This window comes from Melanerpes formicivorus, unplaced genomic scaffold, assembly GCF_026170545.1.
Source record: "Melanerpes formicivorus ecotype bairdi unplaced genomic scaffold, bMelFor1.0.p_v2 SCAF_4, whole genome shotgun sequence".
Classification (NCBI taxonomy): domain Eukaryota; kingdom Metazoa; phylum Chordata; class Aves; order Piciformes; family Picidae; genus Melanerpes; species Melanerpes formicivorus.
This window is the reverse complement of record NW_027142356.1, coordinates 21,005,694-21,030,042: the sequence shown is the minus strand read 5'-3', so window position 1 is coordinate 21,030,042 and position 24,349 is coordinate 21,005,694. Positions and strand designations below refer to the sequence as shown.

General features: G+C 35.9%; 1 protein-coding gene across 6 annotated transcripts in view; it reads left to right on the top strand.

The window, feature by feature from the left end:
• Positions 1-24,349, top strand: part of GRIA2 (glutamate ionotropic receptor AMPA type subunit 2) — an 88,374-nt gene that overhangs the window by 57,639 nt on the left and 6,386 nt on the right. For all 6 annotated transcript variants that reach the window (XM_068137207.1, XM_068137206.1, XM_068137205.1 and 3 more), the window contains exons 7-12: positions 5,798-5,965; positions 6,798-6,902; positions 7,617-7,727; positions 8,837-9,043; positions 9,555-9,925; positions 13,584-13,782. In XM_068137207.1, the coding sequence (XP_067993308.1) occupies positions 5,798-5,965; positions 6,798-6,902; positions 7,617-7,727; positions 8,837-9,043; positions 9,555-9,925; positions 13,584-13,782 (1,161 nt within the window). The remainder of the gene's footprint in view (positions 1-5,797; positions 5,966-6,797; positions 6,903-7,616; positions 7,728-8,836; positions 9,044-9,554; positions 9,926-13,583; positions 13,783-24,349) is intronic.

Genomic DNA, 24,349 nt, shown 5'->3' with positions numbered 1-24,349 from the left:
TGCAATCTACATTTGTGCAAGTATGCAAATTATTAATAGTTTACAGTTATTTCTGCTTTTACTGTAATGCAAGATTAGATGTCCTCCTGATTTAATTCTTTTGTTTTTAGTTTTTTTCAAAGGCAGAAGGAAAGGTACAAGGTAGAAAAAAAAATATGGTGTGAAGATTTGCCTTAAAAGCTACTCTCAAGATCTCATTCTTTCTTATTCTTTCTCATTAAGAAGTTATTCTATCTCATTAACAATCATTTAAAAGATTATTTCCTATTGCAGCATAGCACCATGGATTTAGGAAAAAAGGCTACATCTGTGAATGTGTCTTTCTGTTGGGGATTTTTTATACTGTTGTAAAAACTGCCATGTTGTTTTTAGTGGCACTGGCTAGGAGGACACCTTACAGAATTTGATGGCTGCTTCAGTATTTCATTGACTTCAACTTGCTTATACAAGTTGGAGAAACAAAAAAATGCACTGTACTGTGATATAACATCAACTCTGCATGAACACCTCACCTCACTAGCTGTGTGGTTTAGATCCATTCACCTTAATCAACAAAATCTGAGATAAAACAACATGGTGGGCCCGGAGTAAATGTCAGGACATGTCAAAGGATTTCTAATATTGTCTGATGTGGTGGAGCTCTTTTGCTGTAAGGCATTTTCAGAAAACAAAGAGGGCACAATATTAGGCTAAGTTGACCATTCTGTATCATGGAAGGGGTACATTCCCACACAACTTCTCTGTTAACACTCCTGAATGAGTGTAAGTTATGCATGCTGACTTTCTGTTCTTTTTAATATGAAAAAGTCTGGAATTAAGTAGATCCAAATGCCAATGCCATTAAGTTCTGGCATTGTTCTGCTTCCTCCTGAAAGACAGGAAGACTTCTGCTGAGACTTTTACCCAATATATTACTGGTATTTTTAAGAAACATCATTGTTACAATAGCATTAGTTCTTCTCTTTGGCCACTGCATTAAGTCTAATGTGAGATCAAAGTACTTCAAAACCTCTGTCTACAGTGTAAAATAACAATCAAACAACAGCAACAAAAAAAAGCAGGACCCTGCACTTCCCCCCTGCAGTGGAGTTAGCATTCTGATGACTCTAGTAAGAAGAATGTTCTTCTGGATTGGAAGCAGTCTTGGGGGAGGAACTGACATCTAGGAATTCCCTTCCTATTAGAGCAGTAGGTGAAATAAAAAGGCCAAGCACCTTGGGGTTCTTAAATCTTGTGATCTTTGCTATAGTCAGTTTTAAAAGGAGTGAAAGAAGGTCACTTTCCCCTATAAAAATATCCTACAGCGTGAGTGTTCAGATGATTCAAGTGCCCCAGTCTTGTCTTTGCCTGCTCGATATGCTATGATCATGTCTTTCAAAGTGGAGTTAGACTTCCAGGAATGCAGGCTTAGGCAGTTGATCTGACTCTCGGGAAACAAAATTTAGTAAGGATAGTGTATTTGATAAGATAAATAGGGCTTGATTTCTAATCCCATTGTTACTGAGATTAATTTAGAAAAATAATTTTGAAGATGCAGTAATTTTATATTTTATTACTTTCTCTTCCTGTTTTGCTCAGGACCAGAACTATTAGAAAAAAATTACAAATAATTGTTAGCTATTTCCAAATATCTTGCATGTATATGCAAGAGCTGCAAGCAAGTCTGTTGTAAAGGTCGCCTGTTTTCACAGGAGCTTCATTCTAAAGTAAAGATCAGAGAGTAAGAAGCAAACATTCAGCCTCTTCTGGGTTCCATGATCTCTGCCTCCTGTCCTCAGTGATTGAAACATGTCCATAGATAATGAAGATGCTCCTGTGCTTGAAGTGTATTTGCAGTTTGAAAGGCAACCAGCCTGTAATACTGCTTCATACAGACCTGATTCATGCTAATGCCTACACAGAATAAATTAGAATAATGGATGATTATGGGTACAATTCAAAGCCATCTGGATTTACAATGACATTTATGTGTACAATATTTGATGAGTCTCTTATTCCTGTTGAAAGTAATTACTTGTATTCCTGTGCTCTGTCAGGACAGTATGCAAGGTGTCACAAGAGATGATAAAGGAGGTAGCTATCTCCTATCAGTTAGTAAATTTTCCACTAGCACTTACCTCTTGGTCCACCATCAAATGTTTTTGAAAGTGTGTCTAATACTGTCCATGTCAAAATAACCCTCAAATACATTAATTAAATAAAGACCATTAAGAAATAGGTGCATGAGTTGCATTAAATGTTTGATGACTTTCACAGTCACAGGAGGTATTTTTCTCTATCTGTGTAGCAGTCTCTAGCAGATACTTCTGAAATTGCAAACAATTTGGTAGAATTTTGTGAATATTTTGTCTAAGAAGTACAATTACTGTACGAAGCACTTTGCAAAGCCAATTCTGATTTTGTGGCATATGTTAGCATTCAAGTAGAAACATACTTTTTTGTGGGGAAAAAAATCACAAAATTCAGATGAGAGATTTTATGGAATGTAATCCTCAAAGCAAAATGAAGCTGTGATGTGAATTGAAACAAGATCCCATTTGATATCCCCATTTAGTCTATGTGTAGTTTAGTAAAGTATTACCAAAAAAGGTAGTTAAATGCATAGTGAACCACTGAAAAAGAAAATTGCCAGCACAGAGCAGTAAGCAGAACATTTAATATGCCCACAAACCACAAAGCCACACAATTTGTGTCTTTAATGCCTCTGATGTATATTTGTATATTTAAACTGATCAAATATGAGGGGAAATGCTGAACATTTGCTTATACCCATTGATTCTACTCACTTAGTCATGAAAGAAAGAACATTTCTTGTATTACCTCCCTCTGAAGTCACCTCTCCAAGGAGAAATATTTATATCTGATTTTAGACCTTTCTTTTAACCTCTGTTAGTGATAAAGTGTCCCTTTTCCTGCTGTTCCTATAGCAGCCTGCACAATACATCATGAGCAAACTTCTTCAAACTAACCTGTTTCAGATTAATTTCATCCTTCTTGAACACTGCTATAGCTGGATATGACATTCCAGCTGAGGTGTCCCTAGTGTCTTGAACACGAGCACTGTTTTTAACTCATCCCCAAAATATCCTATTATTTTGTCTTTCTCACCTTTGTGTTAGATTAGATCATTTTAAAGGTGTCTAACAGGTCAAATGAATCAGACTTAAAAATGCTTATTTCTCTTCTCTAGCTTCTCTAACTCCTCTCTAATATCTAGATCTGGGCATTTATGTCTTTACATTTTCTTTTCAACTGCTGAAGTATATTCTTCTAATGTTATATTCTAAATCTAAGCAACTTTGTCTTCAGCACACAGGCAAGCAATGGATTAAACACAGGTCTAACTTTACATCTTACTATAAATCTTAGTATTTTGAAATATATGTATAAAAAAGCCCTGTGCTTAATTTCATCTTCAGAAGAGTTTTAATAAAGTATATAGCACATATTAAGTTGAATAGAATCAGAAGTGCACCTTGTGTTTTCTCTTCATGGCAATTAGGCCATTTATTTAGAGAGAATTATTTTAATATGGTGTGCCTGCAGTCCAGGTTTTATAGCCAAAACCAAAATCCTTATGCATTTCTCAGTGCATTATATTATGGTTTATGTTATCAAATTATTATTATCATAGTCCTAGAATTATGAGAAGCAAGGTAGGAAAAAAACTTTTTGCACATTCCTTGCCGTGTTTTAATTAATACAGATGATTCTGTAGGAACAATATGATATCACCTATACCATTTTATATTAATGCTGCTGATTTTATCATGTGAAGCTGAAAATAACTGAAATGAAGTAAGAAGATTTACGCTACTGTAAAAGTAGTAGGCTGTAAGAGACAGCTTCCACAGCATAATATTCCAGATAGTGCTTCTGCTTGTTTTAATAGTGCAGATCAGAACATGGATCAATCTCCAGTATAAAACAAAGTGAATCAAGAAAGGGGTGTAATGCATCCTTTAACTTATGGCAATTTGAATTATGACACACACAGAGACACCTCTGCATGAGCAGGTTATCTGTCTGCCATTTCTTGTTTATGCTAATAAACCAACTTTGTTTTATTTTGTCAACTTCGCATCTATTCATTAACCTATAGATAGTTCTAATAAGCTCTGTGAAGTGTGTTAGGAGCTGAAAGTGAATGCAGAGTAAAGCAGTAAGAAATGATGCATGGACTGTTTTGCTTTCATAGCATCTCCAACAACATGAAGATGTAAGAGGCTTGCAAAATATTTTGAGATCCTTAGATTAAAGTTGGCTTAATGTACATTAAAGCATTTGGATTTTATATTTGGGATGACATGTACACATACAGATATGCACTGATAGGTAAAGCCCTACACAAACGGAATGTATGATTGAGTTGTGAATATTCAGGCCTGTAATTATATACTTCAAAGATGATACATTATGTACTTGAGATCATACATTAAACATATCCCAGTGAGCAAGTGAAACAGAATAACTGAATTAGCACTATAACTTCTCAATTTCAAGCTCCTATTTTCTCTGCTATCCAAAGTGTGTTTCTGTGGTTAATGACTGTGCTATATCCAAAGTTCCTGAGAACACGAATGTCATACAACAGTTTTGTAGTGGAAAGAGCTACACTTAAAGAAATATTGGTAGCAAGTCTCAGAAAAATTAGTCACAGTCCTTTCTCTTCACTCCTTTACATTTTCCACAACTCCAAATCCATGTCCACCACTTAATCACTTCTAGTCCCATAGTGGAAAGTATCATGGGCTCCTGCCGGTCTTTCACATCATTTTTCTGCTTTAATGATTTCCATACAAGTCACTGAGAGAACCTTAGTGAGAAGATTCACATTAATCACCCAGAAAGCTTAAATACCTGAAAAAAAATAGTTCCACCTTTCTTTTCTTCCTCTTCAAGGCTTAACAGCTACACACAAAAATGGCCTCCATTCCCGAGCCTGCCTTGGTTAGAATCATAACAGCCTTCTGCTTGACTTAAGCTAGCTAATTAAAATTCTCATTAAAGTCTGAAGCAAAGAACCAATATATCATTTCTCTCTGCTTTACAGTTTATGTATTTTTGGCATCTAACAGCCTTTGTAGGGATCATTGCACTCATTTATAAGGCTGTAAGTAGTTACATTCTGGCCCATATTTCCAAAATTGTCCCTTGTATTTGGCATAATTGCAATGTTGTGGACTCATAAAGCCCATGCAACAGAGTCCTCTGTGTACGTGCACATGTGACTTCTGTTCAGTTGCTTAGTTAAGATGTAAAATCTTCAGTCGCTAAAGAAAACTGCTTTTGACTGTTTAGCCCCAGTGTTTGATGCATGTGATTGCAAGATTCTTCCTGTTGTTTCAAAAGCTGTGAAGCTATATTGCTTTTTGGGGGGCCACCTCTTCTTCCAGACATCTCAGCCCAAAACTGTTTTTGCATTGTGTGGACAAGGTATTGCACAGTTGAAAATAGCTACTCTGAGATGTTGTATTTAACAGAAAAGAAGTTAAGCACACAAACACATGTTTGGGTTTGTCTGTGTATATGTGGGAGGAAATGTAGTCTAGAGGTCTCTACGTGCATCTCCATGAAAAGTGTAAATGAGGAACAAATTCAGATTTGCAGGCTAACAAATGCTTCATTTATTTGTACAGATGCCCTTCAGAGGTTAGTGACCTCTAACCTGTGGAAACCTGTTCCACTATCCTTTTAATATTCCATATGATTCTATGCTTAATAGATTAACAAATGGGTTGGAAGGTGTGGTGAAGCTGAAGCTTGTTTTTAATTGCATATTTCCACTTCTTTTCAGTATACATCAGCTCTCACCTATGATGCTGTTCAAGTGATGACAGAAGCTTTTCGTAATTTACGTAAACAGAGGATCGAGATCTCCAGAAGAGGAAATGCTGGAGATTGTCTTGCAAATCCAGCTGTACCATGGGGTCATGGTGTAGAAATAGAAAGGGCCTTGAAACAGGTAGCTTCCCTGGAGTGAATGCTGGGATGAGCGCATGTGTGAAGTTCTCTATATATCTTGAAAAGAATCATAGAGTTGTAGAATCATCTGGTCTCCTAAGCCTGCCTGGATTGTGCTGGGAACAAGGGTGCAATCAGGAACATGGCTCATATTAAGATAGTGTATTGTGTAGGAAAATGTGGTGGGTTGAAAATTCCCCCTAACATTAAATTTGCCAGACCAGCCCAGTTAAAGCAAATGAAGCTGTGTTTACAAGCAGAACTACAATCTACAATGAAATGCAAGGAATATATACAAATTATACAGAATTTACAATATTTACAGGTATTTACAATATATAAACAGCACAAGAATATCCATGGCCAAAGACTAGGGGAGCTAATAGCTTCTCCCTCCCTGCTTCCCCCTCCTTACCCACTTGGGCACAAAGGGACAAGAGAAAAGAGCAGAGGGTTGTTAGAACTTAGCCAAAACAATGCAGCCAAAGTCAACCAGAAGCCATCACAGTACAAAGTTAGTGTCTCCCAGAGTGAAGAAGCTAAAAGAGAGACAGAAAGTTTACCAAACTAATTCTTATGGTAGATATCTCTCCAATGGGATTGCTTAGAAGTACCATTATTCTCCTTTTTCCATCCAATGAGGATTTATTCACACTCTACCACTTTCTGTTCAAGATCTGTGGAAAAATTTAAAGGTACATCCTAAAACTACCACAGAAAAAAAAAGTCTAAAGGTTTTCAAAATATCAGCAATCATTTATGGAAATACAAAATGTGTTTTCTAAAAAGAAACAAACTTAATTCTCCTACCACTTCTATCCTTGTCTATGTAGGTTCAGGTGGAAGGTCTGACAGGGAATATAAAGTTTGATCAGAATGGAAAGAGGATCAATTTTACGATAAACGTCATGGAACTCAAAAGTACCGGTCCTCGGAAGGTAATTTGAGTTGTCTTACAGTGTCTTAAAGGTTTTACCATGCTAAGCAACAGGATAAGGTAGGTAGTGAAACACTATAGATTAATTAAAGTATGAGTTGTGATAATATTTATTCATGGGTATTCTACAATGGTCTTGCAGGACAAAGTAAGAATATGTATTATTTCTCTTGAGTTGTTATTTCTGGTAAGTACAACATAATTTTCTTTTCAGTTTTGTGGATTAAACTTTTTGCTTTCCGGTCTGATTTGCTAACTATAAGACAGTATGTGGGAAAAGAGGCTCCTGAGTGACAAATGCAGGATATAGCTTTTCAGTCATGTTTCTTCAAATGTGATTATCTTTCTGCTCCAATTCCAAACCTTTCAGGAAAAGTCAGTTTCTCATGTCTTCCTAACCTGGAGTATTTAATAATAACCCTTTCAATCTACAGTGTGTGATGTTGATGCTAAAATCTGTTAATATGTGAAAGAAAATAGGATACCTGTATTAGACAAATCAATGTGAACACCTTTCTAGTTCAATTTTTTTTTATGATTTTTTGTAATTTTAACTACTTAGAAATATTAAATAAGTGGAGTATTTATACTTGTAAATTAATTGCTGAAATAGTTTTCTGTGAGCATAAACGAGGGGCATAGTAATAACGTACTTAACCTTTTCTGTGGAAGTTCATATTCACCAGTGTCTGTGCATCCTGTAAACTCTCTTTAGATTGGATATTGGAGTGAAGTGGACAAAATGGTTGTCAATCCTCTTGATGGCCCTCTTGGAAATGAATCTTCAGGACTAGAGAATAAGACTATTATTGTCACCACTATTTTGGTAATTAACCTCATATTTTGTCAGAAGACAGTCTGTCCTACAGTGATTTGTTTCCCATCATTATGTTAGTTTAAATATACTGTCTTTTTATTATTCGATGTTGTGACCTGTTGCTCATTATGATACATAAATACAATCTGGAAATTAAGGAAATGCATGTGATTCAGTATGCACATGTGTTCTGTAGAAGACAGTAATTGATTGAACATTCTAGAAAGGTAAAATTTTTAGACCTGAAAATGGAAATAAAATACCTGCTTTCAAAAGAGAGGAAATTTGTCTGAGAGGCAGAGTTTCAGAGAATGGATTTTGCCAAACTGAAGAGACTGGTTCTTACGCTGCAGAATTTTAGCTTTTATGAATTGGAAGTGTAAAATGAAACATTAAAAGTAATATTCTAGTTGTTTGGAAAATAATATTATGTACTGTTATAAAACAACATTTTTCTGTAAGTTACACAGCTTCTTTATCAGTTTGGATGAATCACAGGTTAGCATAGAAATTTCACTGGATGTGAGACTAGTCTGGTAACGACTGAGCAAAGAGGAGATATGTTGCTTTAATACAGCTTATGGCTCATCACCAGTTTTGCTGATGGTAGAACTATACTGCATAGTTACAGATATTTTGCCTATTGTTTGTGCAGTAATTCAATAAAGGTGTAGCCTGGAGAGCTTGAACTGTTTTCCCTGGGAGGGATCTGGTTGTGAAATAGAATTTTCTTGTGTTAAGACAACAACAACAGCAACTAAATACCTTTGCCTTCTTCCATCCAAACTGTATGAGAGAAAGAAACCGATTTTTGGAACTTACTCTTTCTTCTCTGAGTGCATAAATCCTGTTAACATTCATGGTCATTATTAACATACTGCTGGGAATCACTTATACCTGTAAGTATTGTTATTTGTGTATGACTGTGGAAAATGCAGCTTTCAAATGTATTAAGCACATGTCACATTAACAATTAAGAGCCAATATACACATACATGATTCAGATGTTATCTTCTCTCTTTTTTTCACATGTAAAATGAAACATATTAATCTATCAAGTGCAAAAATGATAGATGTTTCTCTTTACCAAGTAGCTAAGGCAAGATCTTTCTATGCAGGAGTCCCCATACGTCATGATGAAGAAAAATCACGAAATGCTTGAAGGAAATGATCGATATGAGGGCTACTGTGTGGACTTAGCTACAGAAATTGCTAAACACTGTGGATTCAAATATAAGCTCACAATTGTTGGGGATGGCAAGTATGGGGCAAGGGATGCAGACACGAAAATCTGGAATGGGATGGTTGGAGAACTTGTTTATGGGGTAAGAAATTTTTTTCTATTGAAGCCATTAAAGATGACTAATGGAAGGAGTGGGATTTGATTTATTTTTCTCTGCAGAGTAGAGGAAATGTATTCAATTCCTTTGATAGAGAATTAGTAACTTGTATTGGAATGAAAAACTTTGAAAGGAAAGCACTGAATTAGATTTTAAATGCAAATGAATTTGGGGGAAGTGAATGCATATTTCATCCTTCTCACCAAGTGGACGGCAACGTACTTTATGAATAGTTTTAAATGTTATATACTTTTTAAAAGGCACATGTGAAAAGGGAAGCTTGTTACATGCCACCCATATGGTTATATGTATTTCAGTAAGAGGAGTTTTAACTAAAAATTCTGAAATTCTCCATAGGACATTCTTGATGAAACAAACATTGCTGGTGTTTCTGCTGTTGTGTTTTCCATTTGTGAAAAGTAATAGAAACTAAACCATTCTTTGCTCTAGTAGTTCTATTAGCTATTATATGTTGGATTTTTTCTTTCCTTTACAGAAGGCCGATATTGCAATTGCTCCATTAACTATAACATTGGTGAGAGAAGAGGTGATTGACTTCTCAAAGCCCTTTATGAGCCTGGGGATATCCATAATGATCAAGAAGCCTCAGAAGTCCAAGCCAGGAGTGTTTTCCTTTCTTGATCCATTAGCATATGAAATCTGGATGTGCATTGTTTTTGCCTACATTGGGGTCAGTGTAGTTTTATTCCTGGTCAGCAGATTTAGCCCATACGAGTGGCATACTGAGGAATTTGAAGATGGAAGAGAAACGCAAACTAATGAATCAACTAATGAATTTGGGATATTTAATAGTCTCTGGTTTTCCCTGGGTGCCTTTATGCAGCAAGGATGCGATATTTCGCCAAGGTTGGTTACTCGCCCATTTCAACTTTGTGCATTTTTGGTCTCGGCCATCTCAGCTGGAGGAGGTTCATGGTGTATATATTTTCACTCTCGGAAAGAAATTACTGTTTTTTTTCCCTCCTTAAAGTGACAAAAGTCTTTGAAATAAAAGCAGTTGTCTATGGCATAGAGCCATGATGTATTTGATTAATACTGTCTTGACATCAATCATGCATTTGCCAAGTGAAGTTATGTGCACCATGCAGAGACTGTAAAATGCACAAGGTTCAAGTCATTCCATGCCTTCTTGGAGGGGTACCGTGTTTTTGCTGCATATTCCCATTTTACAGTTGACAGTGCTTATGGTTCACAACAACTGTAATGGGAAAAAGGGTAACGTACCAATCACAACCTACACAGGCAGCACTTTCCCTCTAAAACTCACTACATATCATAACACAGGTATAACCCACTGTTTTTCTACAGGAAAGCCTTGAGGTTAAATAAAAGTCATATGATGGCTCTAACTTCATGTGAACAGTTGCAAAACACTGCTCTTGTCCCATGGCCTAGTTTTAGAAAAGTCACAAAGGAAATTTCTAAAATTAATTTGAAGGTCCAGTTCATAAATGCTTAATTCCTCATGGAGTTTCACCTACTTTATAAGGGACAGCTGTAAAGCTTTAAGTTAATTCCTTTGCAGTTCATTAAATATTATATTTCCCTTGTGCACAAGTGATTCTAGCCTTGATTCAGCAAAGTAGTAAGTAGGTAGGTTGCTAGTTGAAGGAACTTCAGTAAAAAGTGATAGGGCAACTGGACTTTGGGAAATCAGATCAGAAGCTCTATGTAATTGTACTAAGCAACTTTCTTCTAAACATCCTAAAGCAAGACAAGAAACAGGTCAATTTCTAGACTGTCTAGTGGGTAATGTGCAAGATAAATAACACCAAGGGAGCACTTCTTATATCTAAATTTTGCATCCCAAAAGGCAATACCAGGTTTTCAAGTTGTTCTACTGTGGAAATAGCAGATGATCTATTGTGTGAGCATTTTAGCAGTTCTGTGTGAAGGCTAGTATATCACAGTGAGATATGCCAGTCTTTGCAATGAAAGGTGCTGTGGATTTGGCCTGTAACACAGTAAGAACTGTACTGAAAAAACACAAGACAGTGAAGTTGTTTCAGGTCATGAGAAACTGTGTTAATTTCAGTCATGTGGGATTTTTGTATCCATCACATACTTTAGAGGTTTAGTTGTCTGTAAAGTCCCCTATGAGCTACAAAATTATTTTTTACTGAATCAAGGCTGTAGCAGAATAACAGTCTGTTAATATTATTACTTTACTGGCTATGAAAGCATGGCAGTTGACATGATTATTTTGATAACTTTTGAAGGGTGATGTAAATATAATGGTAGCAAATAGCCATCATAAAAAATGTGTGACTCAAATAGTTTTGGAGCTTCAGGATTTAGTTTCAGTAAAGTATTTGACAGCATTTTGTTCCACTACAAACATATTTTGGGGAAAAGTGCTTAGTTTGTATAGTATCTGTTTATTATAAAAATAGAAAACAGAAAAGCACTGAAAACACCTTGGTTATTTTGGTTTTGAACCAAATTTTTCAGTGTGGAATTTGAACTCCCCACAAATGATTCAGTGTAGGTATGAACAGGAATATCCTTGAGCATCACCACAATATCTTTGAGAAGTTACATTTTGCACTATTGCTCTAATAAAAATGACAACTACTGTAAGGATTTTAGAATAGACAAGTAACTAGGGCTTGCTGACTCTTAAAATAGGAGGTGGTGCTGAGTAAGTCTGGACCAGGTTGAACAGAAATCATAGAGTAGAATAATACGTTGTATGATGAGGATAACTTACAGCTAAGTTTTCATCATCATTTTTGAGATGTGGGTGTACTCTCAGTACTGCCGTACTTTGGATGTATAAAATGCAGTACACAAATTTAGGCAATTGTGCCCAAAAATTGTTATGTTAGTTTATAATGATCAGATGAATGAGGCGCTTGGAAAATGTGGCTTCATTCTGGCACATAGTTAGCAATCTTCAGAAACCTTTTGAAATGTACATTGAAAAAAAATAATTTCTAACTGGGACAGATCTTATGGGAAAATTTTGAATACAAATTACAATAGAAATATTTACTTATAAAATGTCACGTGGGATCATACTGTCTGGATTGACATTGAGCTTACTAGGTTTTTTATCAAGTCAGTGGTGCAACTTTGCCAAGAGAACACAGGCCTTTAAATTACTTTGTGCTCAGATTACCTCCGTGTCAAAATAAGTTTGTATTATTTTGTCAAAGGTGACAGAAAGCATGTTTACAGAATACATGTCAATTTAGAAGGAACTTGAAATAATTTGTTTTCTATGGTCCTTTTTAATAAGATGTTTTGGCCTTAGCTGATTTTATTTTTGTGCTCTAGATTGAATTAGTGAGTCTCTTGTGACATGGAAGAAGTATTTGAATGTCTGAATGGTATCAGATTTTATACAATAGCAATTCATAATAAGAATGCATCCAGAATTAGTTCGATTTATTTGTGTTCCCAGTTTAATGAATCAGCTTTTACACTATAATGTTTAAATATATATATACTTATACATATATAAAAAATATTTTGTAATAATTAGCTTGAAGTCACAGTAGGTTGCATAAGGGATTTCTAATATATATACTTAATAATGAGAGGAGACATAATAAGATATACCTAAGGTAATGCAGTGCCTTACTTTAAACTACATGCACATTTCTGCCAAATAATGAAGAACATCTCCAAAGGTTACACCCACCTTCCTATAATATCATGTTTGGAAACAAAGCAGTAAGTAGTTACAGCATTGAAAGGATGACCATTAGAAAAACACCAAGTTTGAGAAAGATGACTATACCAATATTTCTCTTCTACTAGTTTTTTGGTATTGAAAATCATTGATTTCTCTAGTTGTGTGCTTTATACTGTTACATATATATTTTCTTGAGTTCTCTTTTCTTCTCTCTTCTTGAGCAGGAGATGCAAAACAAAGATCCTTAAGAGCCCACCTGCTGCAGCATCAGATTATTACTATTCAAAAATATACTTTCTTCACTGTATTTCTGTCTTATCACTGATTGTTTCTTGTCCTGTCTTCAGTTTGTTAAATGCTTGGATCTTTCAAAAATTGGGTGCACTTTTTAGTTTATGGATATTCCGTGGGCTGGGTTTTATTGCAAATAATGCTGTCTGTTTCTCAGTATAGATTTCCCACAGCAGCACAAGCCATTGTTTTGTGGAAATGAGTCTTTGTCTGAATGTCTTAGGAAAATATGCAAGAGCAAGACAATTTTTAAGTGCATACTGAATTAGCTGAATGTGCTGTCTCACTGTTTTTGTTTGATCCTCTTTATAATGTCACACAAATTCACTTCTGAGGAAACAACAAGTTTGTGTGTTAAATATAGCACATTATGGTGGGGGACCTCTAAATTCTCCAGAATATGTAGTGAAGTATGCCTTGGTTTCCAATCTGATTAGTTTGCAGAGCTGCCCTATGAGATACCCTGAAATGCTTTCCTGTAGTGTAATGGATCGTTTGTATAAAACTGATAACATGTGTTCCTTTTTAGGAATTTCATTTCACTTTACAAATCCATTTCATACTTGTTATTAGATCCCTGTCTGGGCGCATTGTTGGAGGTGTGTGGTGGTTCTTTACCCTCATCATAATCTCATCCTACACGGCTAACTTAGCTGCCTTCCTGACGGTTGAGAGGATGGTGTCTCCTATTGAAAGTGCAGAGGATCTTTCCAAGCAAACAGAAATTGCTTATGGAACATTAGATTCTGGCTCCACTAAAGAGTTTTTTAGGGTAAGATTTTATACTTTTTAGTTATCCATTTTTTTAAATAGGTCTTCACTCATGTAAATGTTTTTTCCCCTAGATTTTATTAAAAGATTGCTATAAAGTTGTGATATGTGCAGCCTAAGTCACAAGTGATTTTGTTCATTCATTATTACATTTTGCTATGTATATGTAAATATAGGGGTCATATTATAAATATACAAAGCAAAAGTGCCTGCAAGAAATTACCTAATATTCCCCTCTCAAGTAAAAAGCAAGGTAAGTTCAGAGAAGGGAGTTTATATTCTTCATCTAAGCTCTTAAGACAGGAGCTAACAATTATAAGGAAAGCTATTTAATAGTTGTGCTGTATTTATGTTGTCACATAGTGAGTAGGGACATAGGAAGGCACACAGACATGGTCTACTGAGTATTTCACATGGTCTTTGAAGCTTGCAGATGGGGGATGGGATACAACCCTGTTGGCTGCTGTAGTAAATCCATACCTGCTTTTGAAAACAGTTACTATTTGTATTTGCATTATAGTAATTCCCTGGAAGCCTCTCAGTCCTCACCTTCTACCTCTGCGTATTTCAGTTTTAAAAATGCATGAGATTTCCAATGTGTGGGTCTCAGGCTGCCCTTGAGACACCAGCTAACATGGTGAAATCCATCCAGCAAATGAGTGAAGCACTAAAACAACCAGGAAAAATGCCGTAACTGTTTTGCTTTGTATGTGTGCTCTTTGTCTCTCCTTTTGAGATGGAAGTGGATCTGAAGTGCTAGAAATAGGAAAAAAAACATCCTTTTTGTGTTTTTTCAATGAATTATGGTAGTGTTAGGTTTAAAGAAAATGCATTTTTAAATAGTTATACATCTTATGGTTACATTTCAAACACAGCTGTCATGAAAGTGAAATGAAACAAGGTCTCACGAACACTGTTTTATGGACTGTAGAGTTAGAGCAGTAACTGCTAGATTTTCGTTTTCATTGGGTCCGTTAATGCTTACTTAAGTGTTAATGTACTAAATAAGAACCATGCTTGTTTCAACTGTAGAAGAGCATTATTTTCCAATTTTGATGATAGGTCCAGTAATAAGACCAGTTGCTGGTTCAATTCCTGTTGGCCAAACCAAAACTAACATCAGGCATGTCAGCAGGTGCGAAATTGAGATCATGTTTGTACTAAGAGTGTTTTGAAGTATTTAGAAGCATATAAGCAAATGTTTCTCATTATGTTAGCATAAACCTTGTAGATATGAGGCATTGAATGTGAAGTAACAGGTCAGTTCTTCTGAATAGATCCTCTTTAGAGATGTTTAAGCTTTCTTTTAAAACAGAGTTTGTATGTGCATGCATCAATATGTCAGTTTTGTGCTCCTAGCACCTGTAGACATCTGTTCAATTAAGCTTTTACACAACCAGTGTTTCTGGTGCCTACTTGAGCATTAATTAAACTTACTTTTGTAAAATCAGGTGGAAGCTTCATGAAGTCACACTCTTTGCCTTTTGTTAAGTTGGTGTTGGCTCTGCACAAACAGGGCTGTGATGATCTCCAGAAAATTCTCAGCAATTTCTGTCACAAACAAGTTGGTGCATTATGTGTAATGCAACTTCTCAGCCTGATGGCTCTATTCTACTGCTTGCTAAAAGTCACTTAACTTGCCTAGTTACTTTTGATGAAATAACAGCTGTCAGAATTTCTTTCTAGGAGACCTGAAACTCAGGTTTCAAGAATGAAACTCTCTCTGCTGAAGGCAAGGTGAAAGCAGTGTGTACAACTGAGGAGATTAAAATTTTTCCCAGAATATTTTTGTATTTCTGTATGGTGATTGGATTGGAGGGGATGTGTGATTTTTATGTGACCTGAAATTAGGACTCGAATTCTTTGAACAGCTGAGAACAACTTGAGTATTTTAGTAGCAGCAAGCTAAAATAGACTGGCATTTTCTCTGTTGCTGTTAGGAATAAAAAGAACATTTGGATTTTTTTCCACAGCTTGTCTATTTTTATTTTCAAGAAGTGGCATTATTTGCATGTTTGTTTTCTATTGATGGAGTATGTAGTGGACCTAGTCTTCACTAGTAGAGCCCTGTGTCCTGGAACAGCACAAAATTTGAGAACAGTGAATGAGAATAGTAAACTGAATTTTCCTTGGTGCCAAGCCATGGTTTCTGATAAAAATTTGCACACAAGTGAAAAATAAATGCTTCTCAACATTTTCCAAAAAAGAATTCTCAACAATGGACTTGATGGTGAAAGTTACCTAAAAAATGCTGTGCTGAATATATGTGTGCAAGTGTTAACAGACGAAAAGAATTCAAGTCTTTGTCCAGCTTCTGTGACTGTGTAAATGATACGAACTCATTGAGATGTTACGTAAGTTTGAATGTGTCAGGGTTGTCACATTGGCTTGTTTTGTTTAGGATTCTAGTCTTCTGTCCACCTACAGTAGGTACATAGTAGTTTGTGTCTACAATAGCTGTGGCTGGCTGCAGTGGCTACTACAGTGAACAGAGTAGCCCAGATACATAGAATATTGAATGGAATAAACCAGGTTGGAAGAGACCTTAAAGATCATCGCATCCAACCCATCAACCAATCCAACCCACCCAAACAACTAACCCATGGCACCAAGCACCCCATCAAGTCCCCTCCTGAAAACCTCCAATGATGGCAACTCCACCACCTCCCCAGACAGCCCATTCCAATGGGCAATCACTCTCTCACAGAGAGAGTGATTGCCCATTGGAATGTGCTTGCATGTGTCAGGGTTGTCGCAGGTTAAAAAAAACAAGGTGGAGGAAGCGGAGTTGTTCACTGCACACTGCAGATAGCTATATGTAGTAGGTGTACAAGCGAGTCCATATCACTTGATTTGGAGGTAACAGCCTTGGCACTGATGACAAGTGTATTCTCCCTAAATTTAAAGGAAGTACAGACTAGTAGGAGATATTCTAACAGTCAGTTGACACAGAAGCAAGAAATGTAAGTGGGAAAGTGGGATGAAAAGGCATTGTGCTTTAATGTTTCTAGTGCTGCTTTAAGATGAGAAGCATGGTGCGTTCTGTAAAGAAAATAACTGCAAAAATAATGTATTTAACTGTATATTTTAAAGAAGAAAAAAAGTGTGGGGGGAAACAAAAAAAAAAAAAAAAAGGAAAAAGAAAAGCGGGTTTCCTGATTATGTATTTGTAAATAGCAGAATGTGTGGTGGTTTTCCTCAGGAGATCTCAGAGTTGCTAGTAGCAGAACTGAGAGTATGATCCAAGTTTTTAGAATTCCACTAAGTTAGGATACTTAACACTTCTGATACTTACTCCTTGGGAATAGCGCTTTCAGATCTGTCTTAGTGCCCAAGTGTCTTAAGACTAAAAAAGATACAGTGCATAGCTGCTGCATTTTCTTTTGGATTTACAACCTGAAGTAATGGGCAAAGCAGTGAAGAAAATGTCTGCGGCTGTGTATTTCTGACAGTGCGTGGTTTGTCTAAAATTGGTAGTGGATTGTAGTGGTAAGAATGTGAATGGGACTACAAGCACAGCTTTTATGATCAGGAATTATTTCAGTTGATCCTGTACAGGTGCGTCATCTCTATACTTGTCAGATCACAGATAATTCTTGGTGGAGCCATAAATGGTGGGGCAGTGGAGTTTCGTTACCGGTACGTACTATTGACACCATCCACAATCACACAGTGTTTTCACTCTCAATGATTTCTCAGAAGCTGCTGTAAATGCAGTTGATGCATGTGTAGGAGAAGGGTTGTTGTCGGATAGCTTTGGGATGGCTATGTTTTGTCTTTGAGTTAGGAATGTACACATTTATCAGTAACTGAGAGAGAGACTAGGCAGGATTTGGCTGGATATGTGAAGAAACTTGTTTCCTAGCATTAGAAATGTAATCAATTAGAGTGTGACAGCACTGCATTAGAAAAAAATATGTAAGTTAACTGTGTAGTGCAAGAAGCATCTTCGCTGGGCTTCACTTGTCTTTGCAATAAAGGTCTTTGCTTGGAAACATCTTGGCTTGGAAGCCATGCTTGTGGTGACCCTCTGTTACCACAAACAGTAACCCTTACTACATGCATGCGTTAGTCAGGAAATATTGTTGAACTTTGAAGGGGGAAAAAGAGTTACTAACCTAAGAAAACAAACTACTGCTCACCTAGCACTGCAGAAATTAATTTCAAAGCATTGTCTCTATGTGTTAGCTCCTGAAGTTATCCTGCTTACTTTCATGAGCTACAGCACTGGAAGAAAGAAACAAAATACAGCTGTGTAAGTATGCAAGCTTAACATTCACTGGAACATTTCCATGCTTTCTGTCCTCTTGAAGACAGGTTGAAAATTAATACCAAAGTGATACAAAAATAACAAAAGCTAATTCTTCTTCAAATTCAGTGTTTTCACTGTGTGCCTAGCTGAATTAATCAAAAATAAATACAAATCTGATAGACAAATGAAATCAATCGTGCTTTTTTTGTTTTTCATTTTTAAAGATGAATTGTAACTAGTCCCATGTGTGAGGAAAGAAGGCATCTCAAAGGAGAGATTACATGTGAAGCAATATTTAGACTAATATACTCTATCTACATTCATTTTTATTTAAAATCTTTTTATGAGTGCCTATTCTTGAGCCAACAGTGTGACGTGGACTGATCAATCTGTTTTGTTCTGTTTGGTGACCCGTAAGAGTAGACCCTTTGCAAAGTAAATGCAAACAGAACTGCTTCATAACGAAGAAGTATTTTGTAGCTGTCACTGAAAAGACTCTGAAAGAGTTACTTACTTTTGCTTAAGAGGGTAGAGTTCCAGAACATAAAATTGGGAATGGGAAACATGCCTGAAGGATGATAATTCTTTCTGTCTTATATAGAAGTCCTCTTCCATAGTGATAAGATAGCAACAAACATAAAAAGACAAGACCCCTTGAGTCATTTCTCCTGCAAAAGTGTTGTCTGTTGGGAAGCAAAAAAAAACTTGGCCTGAAGTTGTCTTTTCTGAGGATCTTCAACACAGTCAAATGCCTCTAGATTTGAGAACTTCAAAAGGCTTTTTTAACTTACAGAGGTATTTGAATTGATGACTGTATTACAAAATATGCAAAAAGAGACAGGGCCAACAGGAATATATCTATGAACCTCAATCTGTCTTTGTGTTCATGAAGATAATCAAAGCTAAAAAAAAAAAAAAACCACAGGAGCTCTCTAAAATCAGTGGGAAGAAAAAGAAACACTATGATTTTTTTCTAAATGGAACTGAGGTAAAAAATTATGAATCGTACCCAAGCCTCAATTTTTGAAGTTGGAAATATAGAAATATAAATACAGAACATATGTCTCTGGAGTTAAATTTTGACTAGCTTATCAGAAGCCTCTGAGAGGTGAAGGAGGCAGAAGACTCAGTTCTCATCTGTAACTTCCCTCAGATTCTACTTTTTACCTTAAGAGGCAGGGGCTACATGACTGGCATTTTATGTATCCGTAAAGAAGATATGGAAAGGTACGTAGCTGAAAAGACAGTTAGATCTGAAAACTGAGATAACGTAAAGACTGCTCTTGCATCCATTAGCATGTTTGTGAAGATACGGTTTTATTTTTTCCTGGTCTAGAGAATTCAAGTGATTAATATTTTTGTTGTTTTTGAGGTCCTTGCATCTGGGCAACACACAAAAGAACTCATTTAGAGCATGGTGAAAGTGATTTTAAAAGAAATTGTAATAATCAATACTTCCTTTTTTTCTCAAAGCATCTCTCTTATTTTCCACACTGTTTTGTTTTTTCTTGTTTCTCCACATTGCCCAAAATCCTAATGTCTTTTGCAGACAGCCTAGTGACCAAAACACTGTGGTGCTTCAGAAACCTTGTTATATATATATTACTTAAACTAATTTCAAATTTATGTTTGCATAATATTTATTAAAAATAAAATGTACTCCTTCCTAGTAGAATTTTCCATCCTTGTTAGTAAGAGAAATTGTCTGATGAAAGAAATTTACCATCCCCTAGTCTTCTCTTTCAAGTTCCTGTCAAGTTTTCTTAGATGTTCTAATCAAAGTATTCTGTGTGCTAAGTAATTTTGTGATGGGCAAAAATGAGTTTGTGCTGTACCATACTATCAAACTGGAAAATTTCGTTTCACTTTTGTCATTCTAGTGCTCAGAACTTTCCACTTCTCACATACAAGAAGTAAATACTTTCCTATTGATTGGCTTGATGTGCTTTGATAGCTCAAACTCCTTTCTTACAAAGCCTAAACATTTCTGTCTTGAGATGTTTTCATTCTTAAATGTCATCTGAAGCTCAGCAGTAGTTGCTTTGAATGCTTTTTGGCTTTTCATTTTTGTTAAGTACAAGCAATATGTTTGTGATTCTAGACACCAGGAGTAGCACCTGCAATTAACTACAATTCTGCAATTGCTTGAGAAAGTGCTTTTTGAGATTTAGTTTATTCCCCCTCCCCCGGTATGGGTGCAATACGTTCTTGTTGATTTGCAGCCATCTTGTTTTGACCATTTCCATTTTTGCATCTTTATTCCTATTACTTATTTTTCCTATATGTTAATCTTGTCAAAACCAAAGCAATAGTATATATATTGTTCTTTGCTTTTCTTTCCACCCCACAGTGAATATACTTTCCTTTCTCTCATTCTTTTTTGCCTTGTAATGTTCGAAAATCTGCTACTGTTTGGTGCTTTTTCAGTTCAGTTTATGTGACATCTTGTTTGCTTTGTGTTACCAGCTTCCCCTCATCAAATCAAGATCCTATTGACAAATCTACATTTGTATTACAGAGATGTAGCTAAGCCTTAGTAGTAGACACTGCATTGTGACTGAAGTACAGCTGTCCTTCTATCAGGAGTTAAAGTTAGTTCTAGGAGTGGACAGCAAAACTTTCTTGGCACCAGCACTTCAAAAAAAATTCAAAAACAGAGGGGTTTAGGTCATCACTGTGGAAATTAGTTTGCATGACATTTATCTGAGTTCTTCATTAAATGAGATTGAAATGGTCTGCTTTGTTGCTATGAATATGATGAATGATGGGGATGAATTTCAATTCTTTTGAAATTAGTCAGCGTCAAGGGAGGAGCCATTTCAGCAGGTGTTTTAACAGCAGGTGAATGATCTTTAATGTTAAACATGCTGTTGTAGGACAAACCTTTTTGAACACTCAACTCTTTAAATCACATGATTTATATGATATGGTTATTCTCTATGACATGATACAATATATACAACATATGATAAGAATATGATAACAGTGTGAGGTTCTTGTCTCGTGCATTCTTGGAAAAATTTATTTTAAGTAGGCTTTTGAGGAATAAGTTCCTGAGGTAGAATATTTTGCAAATTTTATTAGTAAAATCAAATACATTAAAGATATTTTAAGTAGCTCGGTTAAGTAATGGAAAGTGAAAAACCATAAAACTACGTCTTAAGAACTTGTAACTAGTTTTTACCAGTACTAAATGAAATTATATTACAAAGTTTAGATCTTCCATCAGTTTAAACTTTCATACACCTTAAGTATTCACCCAGTACAAACTAGTGGTTTAAAGTACTTAATCTTGAGATAATTAAAGAGGCTGAAAATCAAGTTTTGTTCTTTTCTGTGTTTTACAGATGTATAAATATTTGATTTACTGTGTAAATTGGCTAGAGTCGTTTGTCGTTACACTTTCTAGCTACTCATGACAATACCGGTTCCTGCCCTTTTATTCAGTATGGAAGGTCAACAAAATGGTTACACAAACCATATTTGAGAAGTAAAGTTCTGCTCCCACAGTAAAAGATCATCATCTAGTAGAATTTTAGTAGTCTGAGGAGCTATTTCTGTCAATGACATACTAATTACAGCACCACAATTTTAAGAATAGTAGGTCTTTGAATGACAAAATGGAAAAGTTATCTGATGACCCACAAAATAGTTAATTAATTTGATAAAGCTTTGCATAATTTAGCTTCCTAATGAGTTTCATAATGAAGGCACTATTTTACATGTAAGTGGGATGTGTACTTTGCAATAATAATTTTCATAGTCAAAATGCCCAGTAGTGGCATGCTACTAGAATAAAAATAATACATTATTAGCTCCTGGGGCATTTCTGTGTCAGCTACTGTATTTTTTTTTTCTCGTGCTGTCATGTTCGTGTCAATTGTAATAGCAAAAGTATAATTAGTTTTTAACATTTCATATATACACTGAAGTGTCCCCTTGCAATAGCAGTCAGCCACAGTAATTAAGTGCAGTGCAGATTATTCCATATTCTTGCATTCTTGTCATCAAACAATACAGAAGTCTACAGTAGTTCCCTTGTTTGGATCAGATGAATGCACGTTGTCGTGGGGTTTAAGGAGCACTGCTGCCCTTCTAGATTTTATGATACCATGTAAGAAAGAGCATATAACAAAGGGCTGTGATGCACACAGATGCACACAGAGCATCTTGCATTTGTAAGAGTTCTGTTTCCTCATGCTTCAGTCTGCTGTTGCTGATGACTGCATGCTTTTCTAAGTGCATTTTAAGGAGATTAAGAAGATTTGCGTGGGAATAAAATATGTGATCAGCTATACACAAGCCAGATTTAAATAACAATATAATGTGCTTTTTCTTCCCCCCACAATGTATGTGAATTACACTAAGTGTACATGCTTTGTTTAACTCTCAGATAATGCTGACTTTATGAGTGAGTGCATGTGTGTGTGTGCACAGAATGCTAGATGGATGAAGGTCTCCTTAACACAGCCCTTTTCGACATTCTGTAGTTCTACCTTTGAATTAAAAGAAAAATTCTGAGAAACAAGATAGTGAAGGAAATAAAATGACATAGTTCTGAAAACAGAATGTATTACTAAAAATATTGTGTTGCATTATAAATAAAAACCTGAGAACTCACAAATATCCCCTAGGTCATGGTTTGTCACTAGTTCTTTTGAGTCTAGACAAGGTCAACGGATCAAGACTCTGAACTGTATGAATTCCAGCAAAATGTTTCTCCAGTGTTCATGGCTGCAAAGGACTGTGCGGTCATGGCAAATTCTGAGTTCTATTTTCTGGTGATGTTTTTCATTACAGATTTTTATTTCCATGGTTGCTGGGTCAGGTATTCCTACCTTGATTTATACAGCAAGGACCCTGTGAGCCATCTAGTGGGAGGTTTCTTCTTAACACTTGACAGTTCGGGAAATCTGTTCCTTGTGCCTCTTCCTGTTCAGACATCCCGCACCAGCCCCTCTGTCATAGGACTTCTCTCATCATTTGCATTTTCCTATGTGATCAGATTTGTGTGAATTGACAGAGGAAAATAAGGCAGTGCATGTTTTTCAGATCAAATGGCAGAAGTAGGACAGAACTTGATAGACTTCTGTATCATCAAAAGCTGTAAAATGTCTTTTAATAAACCAGGGAAGGCAGCTAAGTCAGTTTAGGAACCTATTTGTTATGATTACCTAACGGGAATAAGGAATACTTATTTAGTGTTATAATTTTTATAACAGTCTTAGAAGCTTGATCTCCCTTGCTTAGACTGCAGTGGTAAATCCCATGCAGCAGGTTGGATGTATGCTGCCAAATGAATGTTGACTTATGGTAGGAATGGAATGGAGAACTGGATTTAATGAAGAAGCAAGTTTGGAGAACAAGAACCCAAGGAAGATTTTACTCCATATGAGGCTAAGGACTTCACAGTCCAAGCCTAAGTAAGCTAAACGTGGAAGAAGGAGATTGAGCACCCTACAGAGCTAAGCACTAGTAAGCTCTGCTTCCAGGGAAGTGAGCAACAGCAGCAAGGAATGTTATCTGTTAGAGGCACTTATTTGTATCTATCAGTGTATCAAGTAAATTACAGGAAGAGAAAAATGCAATATTGAATTTTTACTGACAGCATATAGTACACAGTGATAATTTACTTTGTGAATTGGCTTTTCAAAGATGGTGCAATATAATGTTATTTAGGATTCCCATCATTTAAAGGGTCATGTTTTTCAGGGTCTTTTTATGGATTGTACAAGAACAGTGCATATGCAATATGTCAGATGTTCAAGAATCAGAATTTTTCTGCACCTTCAGCACACAGTTGTTTTCATCAGGCTTTATGATCATGCTGAATATATCCAACTCTTGATGTTAATGGGTGTACCAAGTGTGTGAGGATTAACAGATAGACTATGCAACAACTGAACTGCAAAAGAACTGTCAAAAAGCGGTGCCAGTGTACATGTAGATTCTACTAATAGTTGTAATATTTAGATGTCAGAAAATTTCAGTGGTTCATGGTACTGCCAGAACTTTTAATACTGGTAGACATAGATTGTGGAGAAATATGAGCCTCAAAATCTTTCTAGGCTGGAAAGAAAAATAAAGGTAAGTCTGAGAAAATGATAATGCTGTATTACAAGACCAGTGAAGCCTTGGGAGATGGTGAGGGCATTATTGATGCTTTTATACTTGATTAGTTTACTTTTAAAATTATGTGATCATAGATGTTGTATTTATAGCAGAATTACAGTTCTGAAGTGTATCTTACAAGATGTCTGTAGCATAGAACACATTCTAATACATTATACTAAGATTAGCAACATCTCACAGAGAA